We start from the raw sequence: 21,825 nt of genomic DNA, 5'->3' as shown, positions 1-21,825 counted from the left end.
AAAACTATTTTGTCCAGGACAGATACATACTGTTGCTTAAAGAATTTGAGTATTAAGCCCCTTTCTTCATTTTCTTTTGTGTAAAATCCGGTTTTTGTGCTGTTGTATTGTTGCCATTTGTTTTTTTCTAAACTTTTTTTAACATAAAAGAACCACTCTGTTAATCCAAGACAGCTGTTCCAAATCCAGGAGTTACATGAGATGCCACATTAAGCCTACAGAACCTAGTAAAGTTATGGAGATAACCACAAAGACCCTTGGTAGCTTCAGTGGCTGGAACCCCAAAACATAGAGCCACAGGGTGCTTCCTGGTGGAGTGACTGAGGACACATCACAGCGCCAGTCCACCACATGCAATTTAGCACTCTGGGATCCACCTGCTGAGTTAGCCTTCAGCACTGGTTTACATTTTGCTCAGGCATTACAAAAGACAACCAAGAGGAAAAGTTACTGTACCCTTTTCAGAGAATTCTCCACTTCATCCTTCAAACTGAGACCCAAGGGTCCTAAATAACTCTGAATCTTTAAAGTGATGCAATAACAGTAGGTAAGTGTCACAAAGCCCTTCGAGACTGAAGGCTAAAGTTCTTTTTGTTTTAGATCTGCAGTCTGAATATATTCCCCAGCAACCAATGGTATCCAAATAACTGTCTAGGTCTGGGAAGACCTCCAAGTGCTTGACAGCTGATGAGAAAGGACCCACAGGCTGAAACAGACTGCAGTATTGTCATTGTGGTTCATCAGAAGCAGCATTTAAGTTAAATTATGCATATTGTAAAACCCATTTCCTACTAACTTAATAACAATAATTCCTTTCTTTTCTATAGAGCTTTTAATCTCAGAGGATCCCTAAGCACTGCACATATAATGGGGGACCCACTTCAACCACCACTGAAGCGCAGCACCTAATGTGACACATGACAGCAATTGTGCACCAGAAGCCCCGCTGCACAAAGGATAAAGTAGAGAAGTAAGAATCCGCTGCACTAATCGAATTAAGGGGTAAATGTAGGCATCCCAGACTGAGGAACTAATCCAGAACAGCTTCTCTTACAAACAGTGCCTTAAGATCTTTAATGACTGAGTAGTAAGGACCTTAGTTTAATGTCTCATCCAAAGGATGACACCCCCTCAGCACAAAGTCCCCAGTCACCAAACTGAGGCATTCGTTTGGAAATCTGGGACCACACAGAATAGTGGCCCCAACTTGTCTACCTATACACCATTTATAGCGGCAACTTGATTTTCCTTGGAGGTCTCCCATCTTAGTACTGATGAGGCCCGGCCTTGGTTAGCATCGGAGATCAGGTTACAAATTGGTACTGTTATCGTCAACTTAAATAATAATTAGACGGAAACAAAATTGCTAAAATGTCAGAAGAAACCAAAAACTTGATAATATGCCAAATAAGCTCACCCTTTACATAATAAATCCAAAAATCTTTCAGGCAAATACTACAATAGTCCCATTACCAATACTCAGTATAAAACTCGTATTTGATCTGCAGCACAGCCAAAATATTTTTTATAAACTGAGGAGATAGGGTTAAATGTTAAAGCCTTCCAAAAGTTTTATGTTTACAAATCAGTTAAATTATGCCAACTATCTTTTCACAGTTAACTATGACCGTTTACTCTGTAACAACAGAAACGGTCCTCAGGATTCTTGGAAAGGGTGATTAGTAGTAGTAGTAGTAAATCATATGGCAGTGGTTGACCAAACTGAACAATTGTGATTAATTGATTTTGTATAAAAGCATTAACCAAAATTTATACTGCATACAGCTCTAATTTTGGTGTGAAGTTACAGTCATCATCAATATATCATAGGTCTTTAGTTTTATCCTAGCATAAATTTGCAAAGCAAATGCTGTGATACAAAGATAAAACATTAATGCAAAATGAAAGGGACACCCTGAAAAAACAGTGCCATCTGAATCACATGTACTGCACATCCCAGAATATTAAATACATTTATAAAACTCCAGGAAACAGTTACTCACCCATTTGAGGTACCCCCAGAAAACGTATTTTTGTAATAATGGGTGAAATTTATGCCACAACAGATTTTCATTTTAGATACTCAGCTTTTACTTACTTCAGAAAATAGAACTATTCCAGGAACCGAGTAAATCTATGTAAAAACTTATCTTCTTCCATTTACTTGTCCATAATTACATATTATATATTATAAAGTATTTCAACATAGACTCAACCTTCCACACATTGTTGATAAGAGCCTTTGTATATTCTACCCATGTACTAAGAATATTATTTCTCAGGGATTATTTATAAAGAAATATACAGTACAGGCTCACATTGTTTTGCGAAACAGAATCCATTATATAATTCTGCACACACAGTGCATAGCTCTTCAAAATGGAAAAAAAGGAAACTGCATGATATTTTAAATGCAATTGGGTACAGTGCACATGGACATTCCACGATCACCCCTGGCTTTCCGGTGTGTTGCAACAAGGTTTGGCTCAGGAGTCTTTCTTATCTCATGGTTACAAGTTTTGAATACACAGAATACATCCAGGAACAGGGTGTTCTTTCCAGTAAGGCTCCGTGCCAAGAGCCTCACCGCCCCATGCAGCTTGGTACATTATCTGCCAAGATGTGGGCATAGGCTTGTATCTGTCAAATAGCTCACCAGGAGGCAATGAAGATGAAACACACAACATCAGTACCAAACAACACTTGGTACTCCAAGGACCGTCTTTAATATGTTCATTTAGAATATTTAAAAGAACTAAATGTCAGCAATGTCTATACAGATATAGTTGATACACATAGTGTTTGGGGCTCAGAATTCCAAGTCTGTGCCACTTATAGTAATTGGATCTGCTTCTTAACTGAACTTAATTCCATCCATTTTTCTGTTAGTTGTTTATGTAGTACAGGGTCGCGGAGCCTATCCAGGCAAACAACGGACACAAGGCAGGGTACACCCTGGATGTGACAGCAGTCAGTTGCAGACAGGGACAATCACACACAGGCTGACATCAGTGCCAAAGTTCCCTGAAGCCAGTTAACCTACTGTACCAATATGTCTTTGGACTGTGGGAGAAAACCAGAGCACCCAGAGAAAACCCACACAAACACCCCAGGAATTGAACCCAGGACCTCAGCACTACAAGACAGCAATGGTAACCATTGCACCATTTTGCTGCCTAAATTCTGCAAGACAAGTTTCCATTAAGAACTTCAAGGTAACCTCATTTAAGTGGGTGTATGACACTATTCAAGTGAGAAACCTCCTTTGCAAGATTAAAAGGATTTGAGGAAGACTGAGAGCTCTATGGAAGCCAGTGCAACAAAGGTGCTTCCAAAATGAATGGTTTCTTTGAACAAGGAAAATTAAAGTTTTTCACTAAGAGTACTAAAAACAGTGATGAGATGAACTGCGCACTGCACTTTACAGTTTTTCAGTTGTATGTAGTCTAATTCAGGTCTTGCAGTGGTTGCAAAACCTATTGCATTTATGTAATTATTTAAATTTAAATTCCTGCAGGTGAAGATTTTGTGGAAGTGGAATACATCACAAAATTTACTTTGTCTAAAATGCATTTCACTCAATTTGATAAATTAATGACAGCTGTCTGTGCAAAAATTCATAATTAAATAGGAATGCGAAAACATTAAATACATCAGAATTAGAAATATATTTTTAAAAACATGTATATATAAACATATGTTGTAAAAATACACTTGAAACTCACTTTAACCACAGGGTAACTAAGTACATTTCAGTGTAACCTTCTTGTGTACAATGTGCACCATGACTTTAAATGCTGTTTCCCTTTGTAACACAGTCTGTAGTGTGGGGTGGCATCAAAATCAATAGTTCTTGAAGGGGCAGATGAAGACAGTTACTCATTTAGAAACATACAAAAGGCCAAATGTCCTGTTTCCAGGAAAGCTGACACTGGAGTATGTTGTCAACAGCTCTGTTTTTAGACTTAGAATTCCAGCACATTAATCCAATCAGTAATGCTGCTCTTTTACTGGAATATGTCATCTACGACAGAGGTGTCTATTTCCGCTGTCAGCAGACTGTTATGAAGGCACCTCACAGTTGCCCGCTTCCCAAACCTTTGCTTCCACAACACAAAAGCTGCTAAGGCCTGGCTCTGCACATTGAGACAGTGGTTGGCTTTGCAGCGGTAAATGTCATTGCTGGACAAACCAAGATCCAGAAGAAGGGTTTCCCATTCTGGTCCCAGCCTACCGACGAGTTTGTTCAGCTGCTTGTCAGAAGGCACACTGTTCAGCATTTCTTCTGAAATTTGCAGAAGTGGTTCTGTAAGGAAAACACAGAAAATCACTTTGAGAAGAACAACAACTTTGATTAATGGATGATGCGGATAATAATTAACATATATTCATCCACTTTCTAACCACTTCATCCAATTCAGGGTCGTGGAGAGGGGCAAGCCTATCCCAGCAATCAACAGGTGCAAGGCAGGGGACAGCCCAGACATCACAGGGCAGACTCAGACACACACTCACAAAAGGGCCAGTTTTTATAGAAGATTGTTAACCTACTTGTATGTCCTGGACTATAAGAGAAAACTAGCACCAGGAGGAAATCCACACAGACCTAGGGAGAACATACAAACTCCACACGGACTGCTCCCCAGGTTCGGAATTGTACCAAGGGCCCCAGCACTGCTAACGACTGTGCCACAGTGTCTCTTGTTAATATATAAGCTTATATTAAACACAGTTTCAAAAATATTTCACATACACAATTAATCAAACAAGGTTCTAAACATTTTTGTTCAAATTATTTAGACTTAATCTGACATACTGTAATGTCAAACCACTCCTGTACATTCATTAGTAAAGCAGACACAAGCACTACCCACAGGTGAAAAGACAGAGGGAAGAAAGCTGAACCAGACTCAAGCATTTACAAACAGCTTATATAGGTGTGAGGTGTGGCACACCTAAAGAACACTTCATTATACCAACAGTCTACAGCAGTGATGAAGAAACACAGCATTCATTTTGCACCACTTAGCCACCTGACAATTCTGCTTTTAGCAGATAGTGGAACTCTCTAATTCCCAATCCTTTTCAGTGGTCTCAGCTTCTCTTCTTCCATTTTTTTCCCCCATTTGATTTTCTTAATTATGTTTTCTCTTCCACAATGTTTTCTTTAAAAAAAATATTGATATTTACAGGGAATTATTTTAAAGTTTTACACTTTTTAGTATACGTCTGAGAACAGTTTATGCAATATTCTATGATTTCACAAATCATTTTTTTAACCTTTATCTTTTCTACGTGTCTTCAGAAGCAACAGTCTGTTTCCTGTTAGCATTTTCTCTGATATTGTTTGCACAAAAACGTCTTATATCGTTTTGTTTACACTCTTCTTTGAGTGTAGAAACAAAAGACAAAGAACTGAGTGCTCCTCCTTCTATAAGCTCTTATTCTGTTTTTTTACACCTTAAAGGAACCTAGTATTGTCTTCCATTGTTTGGAAACCTTCTATGGAAGTGATTTTATTGTATTGTAACTGAAATACCACATTCCCGGAGGTCTGCGTCTTTCCACACTGTACCAGATTCATCTGGGTGAAACAAGGTGTAAGCTAGACCCTAGATATCTAGAACCTAGCTCTGACTGCGTTACCAAGACAAGGGTAATTGCATTTCATCGTTCATGACTGGACGGGATGCACATGAGTGATTCCGACAGTTCCACAAGCAATAAATCACCACCATCAGCAAGAAAGCAGATTGGGCACAGGTGATGACATGATTTAAACTGTTGAATGTCAAACCTGGTGAAAATCAAGAAAGAAAAAAACCAACATGCCCAGCGATTTTCACAAGAAAATTGCCTTTGTACCCATCAGTATACTGGAGGCTGTGCCGAGTCACCTCAGGTGGATCCACTGGCAATGGAGCCAAGTCTTCTTTAGTGATCAAAGATTCTAAAAACTGCCTTTATTTATGTTATGAAGTGGGGCACAATTAGGGCGATGCACTAATTCTTGTGTACAAAAGACAAATTGAAAGGGAGGTCCAGGTGTTCTGGTCTAGTCTAGCTACCTACTGTAGCTGCTACAGAACTCCATGTGTAGTGAGTGATCAATAGCAACATAACTATTGTACTGAGCAATTTCAGGGGTCTCATTCACTGCCCCCTTCTGTGGGTTTATCCCCATGTGACAATATTCCAGCTGGATAACACACAGCCCCAGGCTACGGAGTCCTTATCGAATCAGTGGGAGGAGCTGGGACGGCATGTGACATCTGGGGCTCAGAGACCAGTACACAGGCTGTACAACGGGAGCAGGACAGGATTCCACAAGACCGCATCTGCAACCTGCTGTGAAGCATGCGTCACAGCAATCCAAGCATGAACAGCTTCCAACGGCGGCGGCCACACAGTCTGCTATCTTTGACTTTCCCCCTGCGGGGCGGCTCAGCTGATGACAGATCGTAATCAGCATCGTCAGTTCACTCATGTGAAGCCGGTTCAAAACAAATGTCAAGTGTGCCTGCTACAAAAAGGAAGTCATATTCCCAATAACTAAAATATTCCTGGGAATTTGGTGTGATTCTAACTGATAACTGTCGTTCAAATTGTCATCTTAATAATAACAACATCAAAATAAAAACGTCTGTTATTTTGAAATGTTTTGACAAATTGACCAATCCCCATATACAATATTCTAATCTCGGCATGCAACAAAATACAGCACGGATTTTCAAGACACTTGCGTAATTGTGTTGCTTATAGGCTAGTACAAACAAGATCAACAGAAATTCAGCATTTGTTTTTGTACTATACTAGATCAGTGCATCTTCCAAAGGCCTAAATTATGACTAACATCCACAGACCTATGCTGTTGGCACACTTTAGTGCTTTGTGATACTCAAGAAAAACTGAAGAACCAGGAAAATGATTTCTGGTTTGCAGACTGGTAAAATAGAACGTAAGGTCCCAGGGAAATTAAATGTATATCCTACCAAGTGAAAACACAAATTTAGGAAACGTCACATTAAGAGGATTCCCAACTTAAATAGACAAAGGAAAAGTGAAACCAACATTTTAAATGTGATTTTGCTACAAATGAAGCCTTTAGATTGAATGTAACTTTAATGTTCCTAAGAGAAGCTTAGGCAAGATTAATTCTTATAAAGAAATACACTAAAGAAATTTAGGTCATCCCTGTTTTTAAAGCATTAATTTTATCAATTGCCAATATGCTCTTAATATTACATCATAGTCCTGAATTGCAACTGAAGATTGTAATATTCAGAAGTCAGTGACTGTCACATTATTCTAAGAAATTTTATTAGAGACCGAGACAGTAATTGCACTGAAAGTGCACTGTACTACGAATTAAATAGGGCAGCAGTAAACAATAAAGGTTGTGTGACTGTTTGCATGGAAATCCACATTTATTTCTTGTATAAGCTAAACAAATTATATGCACTGCTTGTTATTCCAATCCTATTTATAATGTAAAAAACAAAACAAGCAATTATGCAGAGTGTAATTAGCATTTTAACTCAATAACACTTTTTTAAGTTTTTTTTTTTAACACAAACATCACAACCTGTTAAACTCTAGTTTAAGAACACTTCACAGTATTCTGTTTCCAGCACACATTAAGCAATTAAGTCCATTTGTACTCTAACAACCCATGTGCTGTACTACAAAACTTAACATTTTTTCAAACATAGAAACATTGTCATTGGCTATTTCCAAATTACTTCCTGGATACCACTGGACCTTGACTGTTTAAACACAAGCTACAGATTAAGGACATGTTAATTTTTTGTGTGTTCAAAGCAATACAAGGCACCATAAAACAGACAAAGAGCTACATTGTAAATAAAAGGAGTATGGAAGCAACTGAATGCTTTACAATTCTATAAAGGAAAGGATTGAGGTTTCCAAGAAACAGCAAGGGGGGGGGGGGGGGAATCTTGTTACTTTTTCTAGGAATTCTTTTTACTTAAAAAAAAAGTCAAGCTAAGGCCATGTGCATTTTTATTGCATATTCCTAAAAGACTTTTGAAGAAGTAGAAAGAAATTAGCAATAATGAATCTCATTATATGAAATTACCACACAGAGATAGCAACTAACAGCTGAATCCCTGCCAATGCCCTCCTGAGTGGTACTACAGTTTTCAACAACAGAGAGTAGTTTATTTTTACTGTGTACTAAATGAAAGTCTGAAAGCAAGCTAATTTAATTTGCAGAGGTTCTTAATGCTATCATGTTCTGAACAAAAAAAAAAGAGGTTTTCTGTGGGATAGATTTCCATATTGTTTCATATCCTGAAATGTGGCAAATTAACGTTAACAGAAGTGGTTCGTAGGTGGCACAGTGGCAAAACAGTTGGAATTGCTGCCTCAAAGCACTGGGGCCTTGGATTAAATTTTTTGGGCCTTGGAGTTTGTATGTTCTCCCTGGGTTTGTGTGGATTTCCTCAGGGTGCTCTTGTTTCCTCCTAGAGCCCAAAGACATACTGGTAGGTTAAAGGGCTTCTGGGAAAATTGTGTCCTGCGATGGACTAGTATTCCATCCAGGGTGTATTCCACCTTGCACCCAGTGCTTACTGGGACAGGCCTCAGCTGCCCCGCAACCCTGAACTGGGTTACAGTAAGTGGTTAGAAAACAGATGGATGCATTCAAAGAAAAAGAACAAGATCACAGATGTTACATATTAATGAATTATAAAAAAAACCTTTTGCAATAGCTTGTTTTTCACCGAATATTGGCCCTGGCGTGAGTGTGTACGTGTCTGCGTTTGTCGTCCCTGCGATGGACTAGCGTCACATCCAGGCTGTATCCTGCCTTACACCCACTGCTTGCCAGGATAGCCTCTGGCTCCCCAGAAATTCTGTACTGACTGAAGCAGTTAAAAAAGGGATGGATAAGCAGTTAGGTAGGTCGTGCTGGGGACACTGTGGTCAACCTCGCCCAACCCCTTCAGCACCTGGTCAGATGTGCACTGTGGCCTGGGGAATCAATAACTGTCAGCCATATCCTGAACCAGCTGAGACATCAGGGAACCACAATAATTGCATGACATCTTAAGGACTCCACACCACAAGGTATATAGATCCAGAAGATTGCTTAAAACACGTGTGAATTTCTGGCAAATGCTGGCACAGATATTTAGTTTAAGATGTCAAATGTACTGCAGACTTTGCTACAAGACCTTTCAAACTATGAAAGTTTGTTTTTTATGTGTTAGTCTCTGAGAGTTACAATTTAACAAGAATGAAAGCACAACATTCTTTACAGAAGAGCAATCTGTTCCTTTGCTTATTGCTCACAAGGGAATAGGCAGACATCCGAAAGGCTTGAGAAAGACTGAATTTCAAAAGAACAGGTTTTGGGACCTTAAAACTTCATTTCACTTGTGTGAAATGTTAAATATTTTTTTTTGAACTGCAACAGATTACCAAACATTTGTTCATTGTAAAGAAGTATAATGGTCCCTAGAAACATAACACAGCGATGAAAACATTGAAAATTACTGTATCATGAATTACAGACATAGAAAAACACATTGAACACATTGTATTAGACCATGTGACTAGTCAATCCCAGTGCCAAAGCAGGATTCTCGAAAAATCAAAACTCTGTGTTCTACTTTTCCTGGCAAGGTCAATTTAAAGAATGCACTGAACCATATAAAAAGGGTAAATTGGCTGGAAGTATTAATATTACCAAAGTAAAACATTCTATGCATTACATTTACTTTGAAATGCACTTATTGTATAACTCAATTTTAGCCAAAGAAACTCAATACCGCTATGGCTACGCTAAGGAAGAAGATGGAAATGATATACAGAACTCAAACTATTTCTTGGAAACAATAAAGATCATGCCACTCGTCTTCCTTGAACCGAGAAGAAAAAAACAGCTTGAACACCTCTGTTGTGGCCTGCACAATTACAGGTAAAAACTGTACAGAGAGCATGCGAGTTATATCCTTGACTGATCCTCTGTGAACAGTATCCCAGTAAGCCTATTTTCCTGGAATCCTCCACACTGACAGATTCTCTGCCAGGAATAAGCTACGATACCACAGAACACGATTGCTGTTCTCAGCCATTCAATATAGAAGAGCCTCTGCTGTATTGCATTAAGCATTAAGCTTGTACTGTTCAGCCAGTACAATATGAATCTTCACAACAAACAGGTGCTCTTTCAAAACTCAAAACTTCTGTTGTCTTATGTATATTCTAGTAGTTCCTAACCCCTGGGTCTTCTGCTTTTTGCCAGTTCTAAGCACTATAAATGTTTTACATTTTCTGTTGTGGATGTACTGTATTGTAAACTACAAATTTGAGTTGAAAACAGTCAAATGGGCCGCCGAGTTTCAGGATGGCACTCATGCACGTGTGCTCCCTGAAATGTTACAAATTGGACCCGTGTCTGTTAATCAGTTTCTCAATTGGTAAGAGCTGTCAGTCAGAAATAACAACAAGCCTATGAACAAGCTGAGGAAAGTTCTGTCTGCTGAAATTGTTGGAAACAGTATCCCTGTTTGGAAATATATATTGTATATTGTTGGAAACAAATTACGCGAGTAGGTTAGCACTGGAACACTTATACAGTAGTACCCACTCTTAGCAAGTTGCTAACAGATATTGTAAAATGTACAAACGTAAATATGCAATGTCACCAGCTCAAAAACGATCTCCATAAACAAGGATTTTCAAACATTCAGGACACTCCTTTATAAGGGCATGTTGTAGATGTGCTTCTTGTATATTATTATAAGACTAGCTTCTTGGGTCCTACAATAAACACACTTTGACAAAGTTTATTTCATTTCTCACAACAGCATCAGCAATTTCTGCCCACCCATTGATCACAATCTGATATTTATATACTGATTCTTGGCTTTGAGGCAACATTGACTCTAGAAGAAAACTGATCTAGTGCCTTCTTGTTAAATCAATATAGAAACTATGGGACCTTTGATACTGTTGGAAAATAATGCATTTCAATCACTTCACTTTAACCAGCAAGAAGCTTTGTTATCTTTCAATGTTCAATGTTCTCATTCAATGTAATATTTTCTCTCATGGTTTCTGGACAGATATCTGATGTCTGATGTCTAATGTACCATGGACAACAGAACATTATACCAAATTATGTGCTCAAATAATGAGGGCCCAATTTGTCCTGGGGTTACCTTACTCATCTCCAGCATTTTGAAATGTGATTTCTTGCATGTCTTGTGTAATTGTCCTCTTCATATGAGGAAAATCTGCATTAATCATGTTTCATAAGAAATAAACAAATAACCCATTAACCCTGGATTATGTTTTGGTGCACCAGAACTGCTTTAAAAGGTGCGGAGGATTACCACAACACAAGGTAGATGAGTACTGAAGTTTCAAAAATTAATAATAAGGCAAGAAAAGTAAAACTATTCCTTTTCAAACACCCTGGAAAAGTGTCAACTTACTGCATCTACTGTAGCTTTTAACCCATGTTTTTAACATCCTCCATCTCCTGGCCCTAAAACACAGCTCGTTTTCTCTAAGCCAAGTATTTCATTCCTAGATCTCACATTCCAAAGTTTAGTGTGTATCCTTGCGGCTAACCAGCAGAATACAATTTCACATTCTGTGGACCTTAACCATTATTACTGCAGAACCGTTTCCAAAAAATAACAGATGCTCGTTAATCTTCAAGTGGTTCAGCAGAGATCTGCATTAAAGCTAATAAAATTGTTGTTGCTCTCTTTCTTAGCTTGTGATTTAGATTAGGCAATTTAGCAATCAGATTAAGAAATAGCAACACTTTTGCTCCTTCTTCATCTTTAAAATTTTTATATTTCTCAGCCTCATTGGTACATAGCGTAGAAGTATGTTTTCTGATGATAGGAAAGTTGTTTTTTTCATGGACATAATACCTTCAAATGCAATGCCTTAACCCTTCAACATGAAAGTATTCAACTTGGAGGTTAACAAAGGATAGGCTTACTTACCCTTTCATACCAAAGAACAAACTGAAGTGGTAGCAGAAGAAAAGGCCAAACCAGGACACCTTAGGTATCACCTTAAATCACCTTAACAGGCTCTATATATTATATAAACAGTCTTTTAAAGGCATTGCCTTACACTAGTACTTATTCCTGGACACCAGACCTATTCCTGGCCTGAAGGGAATGTCAGACTCGGACAGATTAAGGGAATTGAGTATGTTTAGCCTGAAACACAAAGGATTACATGGGGACTTGATTCAGGTACTTAAAAGTCCTGAAAGACACTGATGAACTCAGAAGACTTCACAAAAGTATACTAGAGCTTAGATCACTAAAGTATACTAGTAACCAAATGGTCAAGATGAACGAAATGACATCTTCTCTTCCACAGCCTTTCTTTTGTTCCAAAGCATGGCTGGAAACCATACAACTGGGGTTCCTGACCCATTTAATCAAAATAGAGACCCTTGTTCACATTATAGGCTTGACCCCACACTACAGACATTATGCTTTCTATTTCAGACCCTTTCAGTCCAAAACCAGGAGCTAATCACTTCCGTTCACCTCTACACCCGCTGCATGGGCAAGGCACATCAGCAGACATCTTCAAGAAGCTGACCCCCACGTCAATCTTTAAGACTGGGCAAGTAGAATTCCTAGGTTATTCAGTCAATCCAAACAAGCAAGATGGGCCAAGGGCTTTCTTTTCATTGGTAATCATTCCTACGTTCTTATAGAAGGAAAACAAAAGCAACAGATCCATAATTTTCAAATTCAAAACTGTTCAAACCTACATTAAGCTGCAGTTCTTCTTTACTCAGATAATTTTTAGAAATTCAGATTACATTTAAATCGGAGGTCTTTTGTGCTTATTTGTATTTGATTCAATAACCCTAAAAAGAAGCAAACATCTGGAGCTGATGGCAGTTTTCCTGGTAGCTACTGATAGAAAATGAAATTTCAGACAAAACAAGATTTTGTACCAATGCCAAATGAGAGGCCAACATCAATACTGCTAGTTTTGCCAATTAACTGAGAGAATTCAGAGAAAAAGACCAATATGAGATCATTAATGTTAAATATTGAGGAATTATTAAAAAAAAACTTTTGCAATGGGTTGTTTTTAAAACTTACTTCATAGTAGTTATTTCAAATTGGCAACTATTTTTTCATTTTAGAATGTTCAATTGTTAGAAAATTGAATTTACATGAGAATTGTTTACAGATTCTATTTTTTCATTATAACTTGACACTTTCTGGAGCTCAGGATTTCAATGGTTTACATTTTAAGGACTTCAATGCAAATGTCTTGAAACGCAGCTTGGCAGTGTCTCACTCAAGCACAGTATCACCGTTGTCACTTTTTCCAATAAACGCATTAATAGAAATGACTGTTTCAGAAAGATACACATGACGTGAAAAAGCATAACAGGCAGGCTGAGGAGCAAGTTATTCTGACATGTCTACTTCACTAGACAAAAACCTCTACATTACACTCTCTTTCAACACCAAAGTATAAAGGAATCTCTTTAAATTACATTTGTTTTAATATGGAATAAAAGCATGTATAATACAACTCAATACCGCCCCTAGATCAGCCTGAGGAAAAAAGGCAAGAACAAACAAATCCTTCTAACGGTCACTGGAAATAGGATTTACAGCACTCCGGACACAGACTGCCACAGCTGCTCGACCAGCAATATAAAGGCACCCTTAAAAAGTAAACCCTTACCCTTGAAAGACAGAAGAGTGGCACCGTTTTAAAAAACTGGGATTTTTCTTTTAAGAAAACACTTTCCTAACATACAGTACAATCCAAAGTATAGCATTGTTTACAGTAGATGTGCACAGTAGTTATGATATTGATCCACAGCCAAAAGGAAACCTCTGTCTGAAGTTAAGGATTAAAGTTATGTGAAAAAGAAATCTCATACACCCAGAGTTTTCCCCGTGCCAGTTTTTCAAACTGCAGGAAAGAAAACAGCTTTTCCTAAAAATAGAATCCAGCACGAAGGGATCTAAATGTAAAAGTTTCCATTCTTGTGATGTTCGTGCCTCACCCCAGCCTCTACTGAAATACATCATGTTTAATATCCCAGGCAGGAAGTCTCCTCCTGCCAAGATTCCTGGAAAGCAGACAGCAATAAAACCACTGGAGTAAAACTAGAGCAACCAACAGTTCACCAATAAAGCAAATACAAACATTCAGCTCTGACTCAGTTTTATAGCTAATTATCGATATTAATCTTATTTAACAAGGTGGCCTGGTTCAATTTTGTTTCTCTGAACTTTGCTCAGCTTTAAAGAAAAAAAAAACTATTTCCTTGCAAGCCAGCAGTTATTTTTTTAAATTTCACAGTCTCTTTAACTACAGACTGACACACTTGACTGCTGTACCGAGCAAAGAAGCTGATCTTTATGTAGGTATTGAAAAAGCAAAAATTAATACTTTCACAGTTTCTTCTGACGGGAAGTCTTCTTAAAGATCACAAACATAATAAAAATAATGACCACAGGCTGCCATAAATTTGGGCTTGTAGCACGCAATAAAAGCCCTTCACTAGGAGGAACAGCGTCTGCTTTACTTAGGTAATGCTTTCATCATGTGCTGTGGCCCTTCCTAGAAATTCTTATTTTTTAAGAAAATAGAAGCTCCAGAAACATACAGGAGAAAATGAAAACTGTATGTATGAAAAGAAAAAAAAAAGCTTTTTACTAACCAATTGCCAGTGGCAATAAATGCTGCATATACATCAACTCGTTCTATTCCACTTGGGAGTTCGTTCCCATTTGCTCTCCAATCCCAGCTGACCACTTTTACATGATTTGTGTTCTCTAAAGGCAGCCTTGGGAGACTGCATAAATCAAATCACTTAAAGCAGCTCTACAGCAAACCTCATCTGTGCAAAATTAAACCTGCCTATTTAATTGTAGCAGGTATTTTCTGTGTGAATTTCAAAATGCCAATAACATCTGAGTGTTCATTCACCAACAATGTAAATGAAAATATGAAACTGTTGCAGAAGTTTAAAAAAAAAACGTCACTTGCAGCCATCTTACATTAAATTCTCGCTACGCTCCCGATAATTGCTCATTCCAACCTTTCTCTGGTAAAAAAAAAAGCCCTTTTCGAGCTTTTCACATTTTGTGTGTCAGCAGAATGCTCTCCCCCTTAAAAGTCTCTGTGGTTGCACCATAAATGCTGTCTTTAGCTACAGCTTTTATCTTTAAAAAATGATCCTTTTCTGCACTTCTGACATGACTGGCTGAAAGTTATTATCCTCAGTCTAGTTACACCCTTTAAAATGTGTCAGATATCCAGTTATTTATGAACTTAAGAACCGTCACAAGCAAAAGAAGACCATTCTACCCATCTAGTCCATTTGGTTGTTAGTAGGTAATTAATCAAAAGATCTCCTCCAGCCAGATTTTGAAAGAAACCTGGGTAGAGTTAATTTAGATACAACTTAAGTACAGTACACTTTCTTTAATCTGGCATTTGAAGGCTCACTTTCAAGGGAGAACGATAAATTAATATGATGTACTGTAAATGCTGTTGATCACACAGAAAGGCAAACAATGACTTTTTGTTCTGTCAAACTGTCTGCACAGGATGCATAAAATAAGTCCACTACTTTCTTTGCAAAGCCAATAATTTTCTTTGCAACTGCCACTGGCAAAGACTCTACTGTCCGGTTAACCATTGTTTAGATCTTTGTAGGTTTCTCAAAGGTCCAGTTCATTTACTGCCTACAGTAAGTCCACACAGAAAAATGAAGCATTTTAGTATTTAAAAATAAATCTAAATATTGTGTTTATTATTTGTCAAAAACTATTTTTAATCTTTCTGACCATGTCTCCTTGGTTCTTATTCTAGAAACCAAGAGTCCCTTCTGCAATAAAGAAAATGAAAAGTTGCTTTTCCATTCTGTATAGTCAGTTACAAATTTGGAAATAATAAGAAAAATATTTCACCTTAATAAACTAGAAAAAAGATCTCCATACTTAATGTTAGTTACACTGCAACACCAAAACTCCAGAACCACAGTTATGACACAGGCTCGTTAATAGGAGTATCCGAGATTACTGTACAAAATACTCATGGAAGGAGACCTGTTTCTGAGGGATCATCTCGGGACACAAGGCTCGTCCAACCCAGCACAGCTAAACTGCTCTGGTTAAAGATCTCCCTGCAGGTCGTATGGGGTGCTTCTGGAGCTTTTGAGCTGCAGTGTAAAATATGGAGGTAGATTAGAACCAATTTACAGGTACTGTTAAGGCAGCTGCCAAAAAAAAAACACTGGGTTTTGATTATCAAAGAACAGGAATAAATTAAATCAATAGGGTATGATTTTTTCCCAGCAAATTCTCCCAAAAAAGAAAAAAACAATTAAAGAAATTCCTCGTACCAGACTGCCACCTCCAAAATAGTATAAATCTATCCATTTTCTAACCACTATATACAGTACAGGGTCACATGGAGCTAAAGCCTATCCTGGCAAGCGACGAGCACTAGGAAGGATACACTCTGGATGGGACCCCAGTCCATCCCAGGGCAGACAGACACATACTTACACATACGCACATACTTACACCAGGGCCAGTCTTCCCAGAAGCCAATTAACCTACTGGTATGTCATTGGACTGTGGGAGGAAACCCACGCGGACATGGAGAGAACATGGATACTCCACATTAAAGCACCCCAAGAATTTAACCCAAGGCCCCAGCGCTGTAAGGCAGCAGTGCTAACCAAACTGGAAATTTACAGGTTCAAATTTATAACAGGGTATCCTTGATCACTGATGGAAGCAACTAGACGGACTGTACTAGCATTAACGTCATTAAAAAAATAGTATGCTGAGAACTTTAAATGACATGAAAACAACTAGAAAATGAGACGACGGTACCCTTGTACCGTCTAAGAATAGCTAGATTTAGTACTGAACAATAGTAATCTTTGAAATTCAGAAAATCTGATTTTTAAATATGTTTTGTAGAGGATAAAGCAGAATTTATTAGCACAAATGAGTCACTTGGAAACAGACTTCTCAGAATTCTCTTTTTTTTTTCATTTATCCGCCTGCATGGAATAAGTCAATAAAAAGCTCTGCACTTTAGTGGTGGAAAACAGTCGACAACTGGCTTTAATTACTGGGTATTTTTCCTAGAAAGGCGGATACAGTTCATGCATCTGACCTTGATAGCAGTGCTCCAAATTAAAAAGAGCTTGCATGGAACAAGGAAGTAGGATTGTGCCGAGATTATGCCTTAAAAAGTCTAAATTTAACTTGTTAATCAGCAAAAAACAAACAATATCTAGGCACATTAATGTCCATCATTCTTACAGGTACAGTGTGATCTGATATGAGGGGCTTGTGAGCACAAAGAGGTGGTTGGTAATTGAGGTGCAATGTGACAGCAATTTTTTACAATCAGGTTTATGATACTGTAGAAGCCTTCCATTCCAAGAGCAAAACAGAATATGGTACAACTGCAAATGCATGAAAAGTACTAAATAAGACAGGGGCTCAAAGTACAATGCATTAGTATTCTTAGTGTCTACAATCTGCATCACATTTGTTGTATAAGAGAAGAAAACATTTCTACTTTGAAACTAATTTTGGCAATGTGGCCTGCAGCTCTGAACAGCCTAATGGATTCAGAAAAAAAGGCAGTAAACCCAGAAGGTGAACTGATGCAGATATGAAACTGGTAATACATGCTTCTTACTAAATGTACTGTATGCACATTAAAAGAACTGTGTAGCTGCACATTCTGCTTGTCTTTCAATTAGACATATGGAGCCGTGGTAGCTCAGATGGTACACCTCAGTATATTCCAACATTCTCCATATTATTTCCATTTAGCTGTAGGCTTATACTGTATGTGCTCTTTGAAGCAAAACAGCATATCGTGATACATGGATCCTATTCTGTTGAATACAAATACAGAATTAGCCATCAAAACCATAAAAATATAAGAAAGGTTACAAATGCCATTTGGACTATTTAACGTGTTTGGCAGTTACTAGTTGGTAGTTAATTGATCCAAGGATCAGCTTTAAAACAAGTATGGGTAACTTGTTTCTGACTCCCATAACCCAGTTAACAGGTAATTTCAAAAATCAATCTGGGTTAAAACAAAGAACATTTTCACAATAAAGTGTACCTTTGAAATAACTACTGGTTTTGCAACTGGGACAAAAATCAGGGTTCACATTACAGGCCATATCTAATAAACTTGTTTTTTTACATTTATTTAAAAAAATTGTTAACATTCTCTGAAACTACTAAGTGTTGGTAAGGCACCATTCTGCTCACGTCGATTAACAGAAAGGTAAGTCAGAAAGCTAATGGTACTGTACCAAAAGTTCTTCAGAACAAGCAGCCTGGGTGTAAACAAAGGAAACAAATTACAAACAATTTGCAGTAGAATATCATAGTAGTTCCTAAATCTCTGCAGAAGTGACTCCTGCACTGTCTCTCCCTCAGACCGGGAACTGCGAGAGAAAGAATGAATGAGCCACATGGACAGTGATACACCCACCTGCAGAGTCACCTGTCAGCCCCTGTGTTGACAGTACAATCCTATAGTGCCTGACAGGAGAGTCACACTAATTCTATCAAGTAGAGTAGTAGTGATCTGTGGACTGTGGTGCATCTCCACATTTAGTCAGGGACAAGACCCAAGAATCCCTGTTTGCCGGAAATGCGAGAAAGCACTTAAAGAATTCACCCAACCCTAAACCTGGCAGTGCCCTGCTCATCATATGCTGCTGCTTAGGGAATAGTGACACGAACTACATTCAGACGAGAAATTTTGGCATCATGGTGTTCAACCAGGCATAGTGCGTTTTTTTTTTAAATACACTCAATGATAACGACACGCCTACATTTAAGTATAATCACAAAATCTCACATGCAAAAAATGCGAGATCATTAAGATAGAATATCTTCTGTCTCTAAGAACGGACCGAAAACATGAACCGGAAAAGAATAGTCGAACTAAAAAAAGTTAATTTTAAAGATAGTACACTACTTTGGAAGTGTAAAAAAGTACACGTACATTTCTCTGCTTCTTGGAGATGCATGTCATGAAGGGATCCAAATTTAAGCTAAAGCACCCACTTATTCAATCTTCTTTTAGGAGGTCGTTCTCTGAGCCCCCATTAATTTACTTGTTATTTTTTTTAATACCATTTGGTATTTATAGAAGTATTCCCTTTATAAAAAGGATGTTACAGGGGTCAGGGGTAAGCGAGATCATGCTGCCAACACCTGGTAAATGTATACTGCAGTTCTTTGTTTAACAAGGACAGCACTCAAGGGATTGTGACTGCCCTACTTTTTTCTTCCAGAACTCTGACCTAATTTATACAAAAATCTGTGCGCGCAAGACCCTGAATCCTTTCGGTCACACAACCCCAAGCTCCACTTCCTCCCTTAAAACGTAATGGCTGTTGCCAGCGGTAGTGGGAGCCAGCTGTTTACGTTTTTCTCAGTCCTTTTCGATCAATGGGACAGTGCCATTTAGGTTATGGCCAAACAAACAAAACCACTGCTGAAGAGCAGCCCGTTCCATGGTTGGCACCGAAACTTGTTTACTGGAAATGGCATGAATCACCACTGACAGGACACAAACAAAAGCGTTCCCCTGTCGAGGAACTATCAAGGACACCACCACTCTAGATCACTGTTCCAATTCAACAACAAAATATATTAATGATACATCTACACACAGCTCTACTAAAAGCAGTCAGACGTTAGATAAAACAGCAAAAAATGGTTATGCTCCTTGTTAAACTTTTTAAGTTCCTGAATAAATTCAATATGATCAGAAAGTTAATTGCCTACTCTGTCACGAGTCCTGTATAATTAGGAAATATGTATTAACTTAAATAAAAACCTGTCAATTTTGTAAACTATACGCATAAAAGGGGTATTTAAAATAGTACACAAGGAATTTAAGTTCCCCAGTGTTTACTAAAAAATGTCTTAATTTAATTAAGATATTGGGTCATTGTATAAAGACAATGAGCAATACATCTTGTTGTAGTAATTGCGGTAATCATAACCTTGAACTCTGGATTTTTAAAATGTCTAAGAATACGTTAGCATCAACCGAGTTCAGTTAAATCCGCAAGTTTGTAAAGACATCCCTACAGAAGGAACCGAGTTGCACCGCCAAAACCTGCCGCACGACAATGTGCAAAAGTGCAGATCATCTCAGCGAGAGAATCGACGGAAATGTTCAGTTCCGTCATTTAAAAGGAATGTGGTTTTGTACCAGGAACGAAAGCAAAGAGGGAAAAAAGGACATTTAAAATGATAAAACAAATTAAAGACAAAATATAAATATGAAAACAAAAATGAAACAATCATATCGAAGAAAACTGGTTTTGACAGCTTTGAAATATATTTGGTATACATCGGCGATGCTTTTTTATGGCCTTGGAACGTATTCATTTCAACTGACCTCTGAACAGATTAACGGAATCTTTTTTGCAACGTTGATTAAATAAAGGGTAATGATTTAAGAAGGTGGTGATGTAAGACAGCTACAAAAGTTGCACCGTTGGACTACTGCTCTGCAACGAAACACATCCGCCCACTATTGATCGAGTATTTTGCTTTTGCTTGTACGTCGGTATGTTTACCACACATATAACTAAGAAGACTTCACATACGTGTTAATGTGGAGTTTATATCATGGCACTAGTCTTACCTGTTGAATTTACTTCACTAGTCGCATTCTCTAAATCCTGGAGCAATTTCTCTCTCACCCACGGAAACTCTTCCTTCAGAGACTCCAGAAATGTTTCAAACGCCCTTGGTCCTCTGGTGGGGAGAATCTCCAGCAATGCGAGTGTTTTCTGTTTGTTTGTTATCCGGGATCTTATTTCCTCCACATGGCTTTCTGTTAAAATATTTTCTTGATACAAGTATTGAACTATGGTGGTGTCAATTAATACGAGCTGATTGGAAAGCTCCAATCTGTGCTCTCGAAGAAATTGTTTATGCCTGCGATCCATTCAAGACGTTTATCCGAAAACAAGTCACTATTTCAGGAGTATATCGATGTTTTTAGGCGGCGCTAATTTTCTGTCTACCGCCGTTTTCAAATAAAAACTGGAAGTTTATTTTTTAGTTATCAGTAAGCGCCTACAGTGCCAGTTTCTTCCAAGCACGCCAACTACAATACTTGATTACATCCTCAAAACAAACTTCCAGGTAAAGAAAGCACAAACGGTATGCTTTTATTATGAATTATGAAAAACACGTGACGATATTAAATTCTGAGATCGCCTAATTATCCTTAGGTAAAAATGAATTACAGTACTTTTGTTCTCCTTACACCACAATACTCTCTTAACTTTTGTATACAAAAACCCTTCCTAGCGTAACAGTTAAATTCCTCCCTACTGAAACTTACACTGATCGGTGAGATTTTTGTACTCATTTTTTTAAAATATTTGAAAACATGTTTCAGTAGAGACCACTTCTTAAGCCACAAAGAGCTATACAGTATATTACATTTTTAAAACTAATTTTAAAATAAGGGCAACCTGTTGTACACTTTTTCGAACGCATTTGTTTAGCTTTTGAGTAAGCATTATTATGACCTTCGGTGATATACAGTAGCTTCTCTACACTTAGGAAATTTCGAGCTGTTCTGATTTGTCAAACTGCATTTTCGTGTGCAAATAGTATCAGATCATAATGTGTGATTGATATAACATGAGTAGAAAATATGCATCATTTGCAGGTTACAGTAGCAAGCTTATTGTTCCATCTTTAAAATGTCCAGTGTATTCTTTCTTGTTCAACTGCGTGG

At 37.9% G+C, this 21,825-nt stretch overlaps 1 protein-coding gene and 1 long non-coding RNA gene across 2 annotated transcripts in view; one reads left to right on the top strand and one right to left on the bottom strand.

Moving 5' to 3' along the window:
• LOC148655088 (uncharacterized) overlaps positions 1-2,974 on the top strand; it is a 36,579-nt gene extending 33,605 nt beyond the window's left edge. Inside the window, exons 2-3 of the long non-coding RNA XR_015941183.1 lie at positions 828-970; positions 2,890-2,974. This is a non-coding gene — a long non-coding RNA (uncharacterized LOC148655088). The remainder of the gene's footprint in view (positions 1-827; positions 971-2,889) is intronic.
• A 675-nt stretch (positions 2,975-3,649) lies between these two features.
• Positions 3,650-21,570, bottom strand: cradd (CARD and death domain containing adaptor protein). Its single transcript, XM_088645240.1, has 2 exons — positions 20,716-21,570; positions 3,650-4,306 (listed from the first exon to the last, which is right to left on the bottom strand). Exons 1-2 carry the CDS (start codon positions 21,020-21,022, stop codon positions 4,008-4,010), a joined length of 606 nt encoding a protein of 201 aa, XP_088501366.1. The 5' UTR covers positions 21,023-21,570; the 3' UTR covers positions 3,650-4,007.
• Between the last annotated feature and the right edge of the window lie 255 nt (positions 21,571-21,825).

The sequence above is a fragment of the Lepisosteus platostomus genome, chromosome 9 (genome assembly GCF_059453375.1).
Source record: "Lepisosteus platostomus isolate fLepPlt1 chromosome 9, fLepPlt1.hap1, whole genome shotgun sequence".
NCBI classification, from domain to species: Eukaryota; Metazoa; Chordata; class Actinopteri; order Semionotiformes; family Lepisosteidae; genus Lepisosteus; species Lepisosteus platostomus.
Note: the sequence above shows the minus strand (reverse complement) of the source record. Positions and strands in the feature narration are given on the sequence as shown.

Excerpts from the sequence above, each read along its gene's own strand:
- cradd (XM_088645240.1), bottom strand. The coding sequence starts at position 21,022 with ATGGATCGCAGGCATAAACAATTTCTTCGAGAGCACAGATTGGAGCTT. Across the intron at positions 4,307-20,715 it reads TAGTGAAGTAAATTCAACAG|AACCACTTCTGCAAATTTCA; the intron begins GTAAGACTAGTG and ends TTTTCCTTACAG.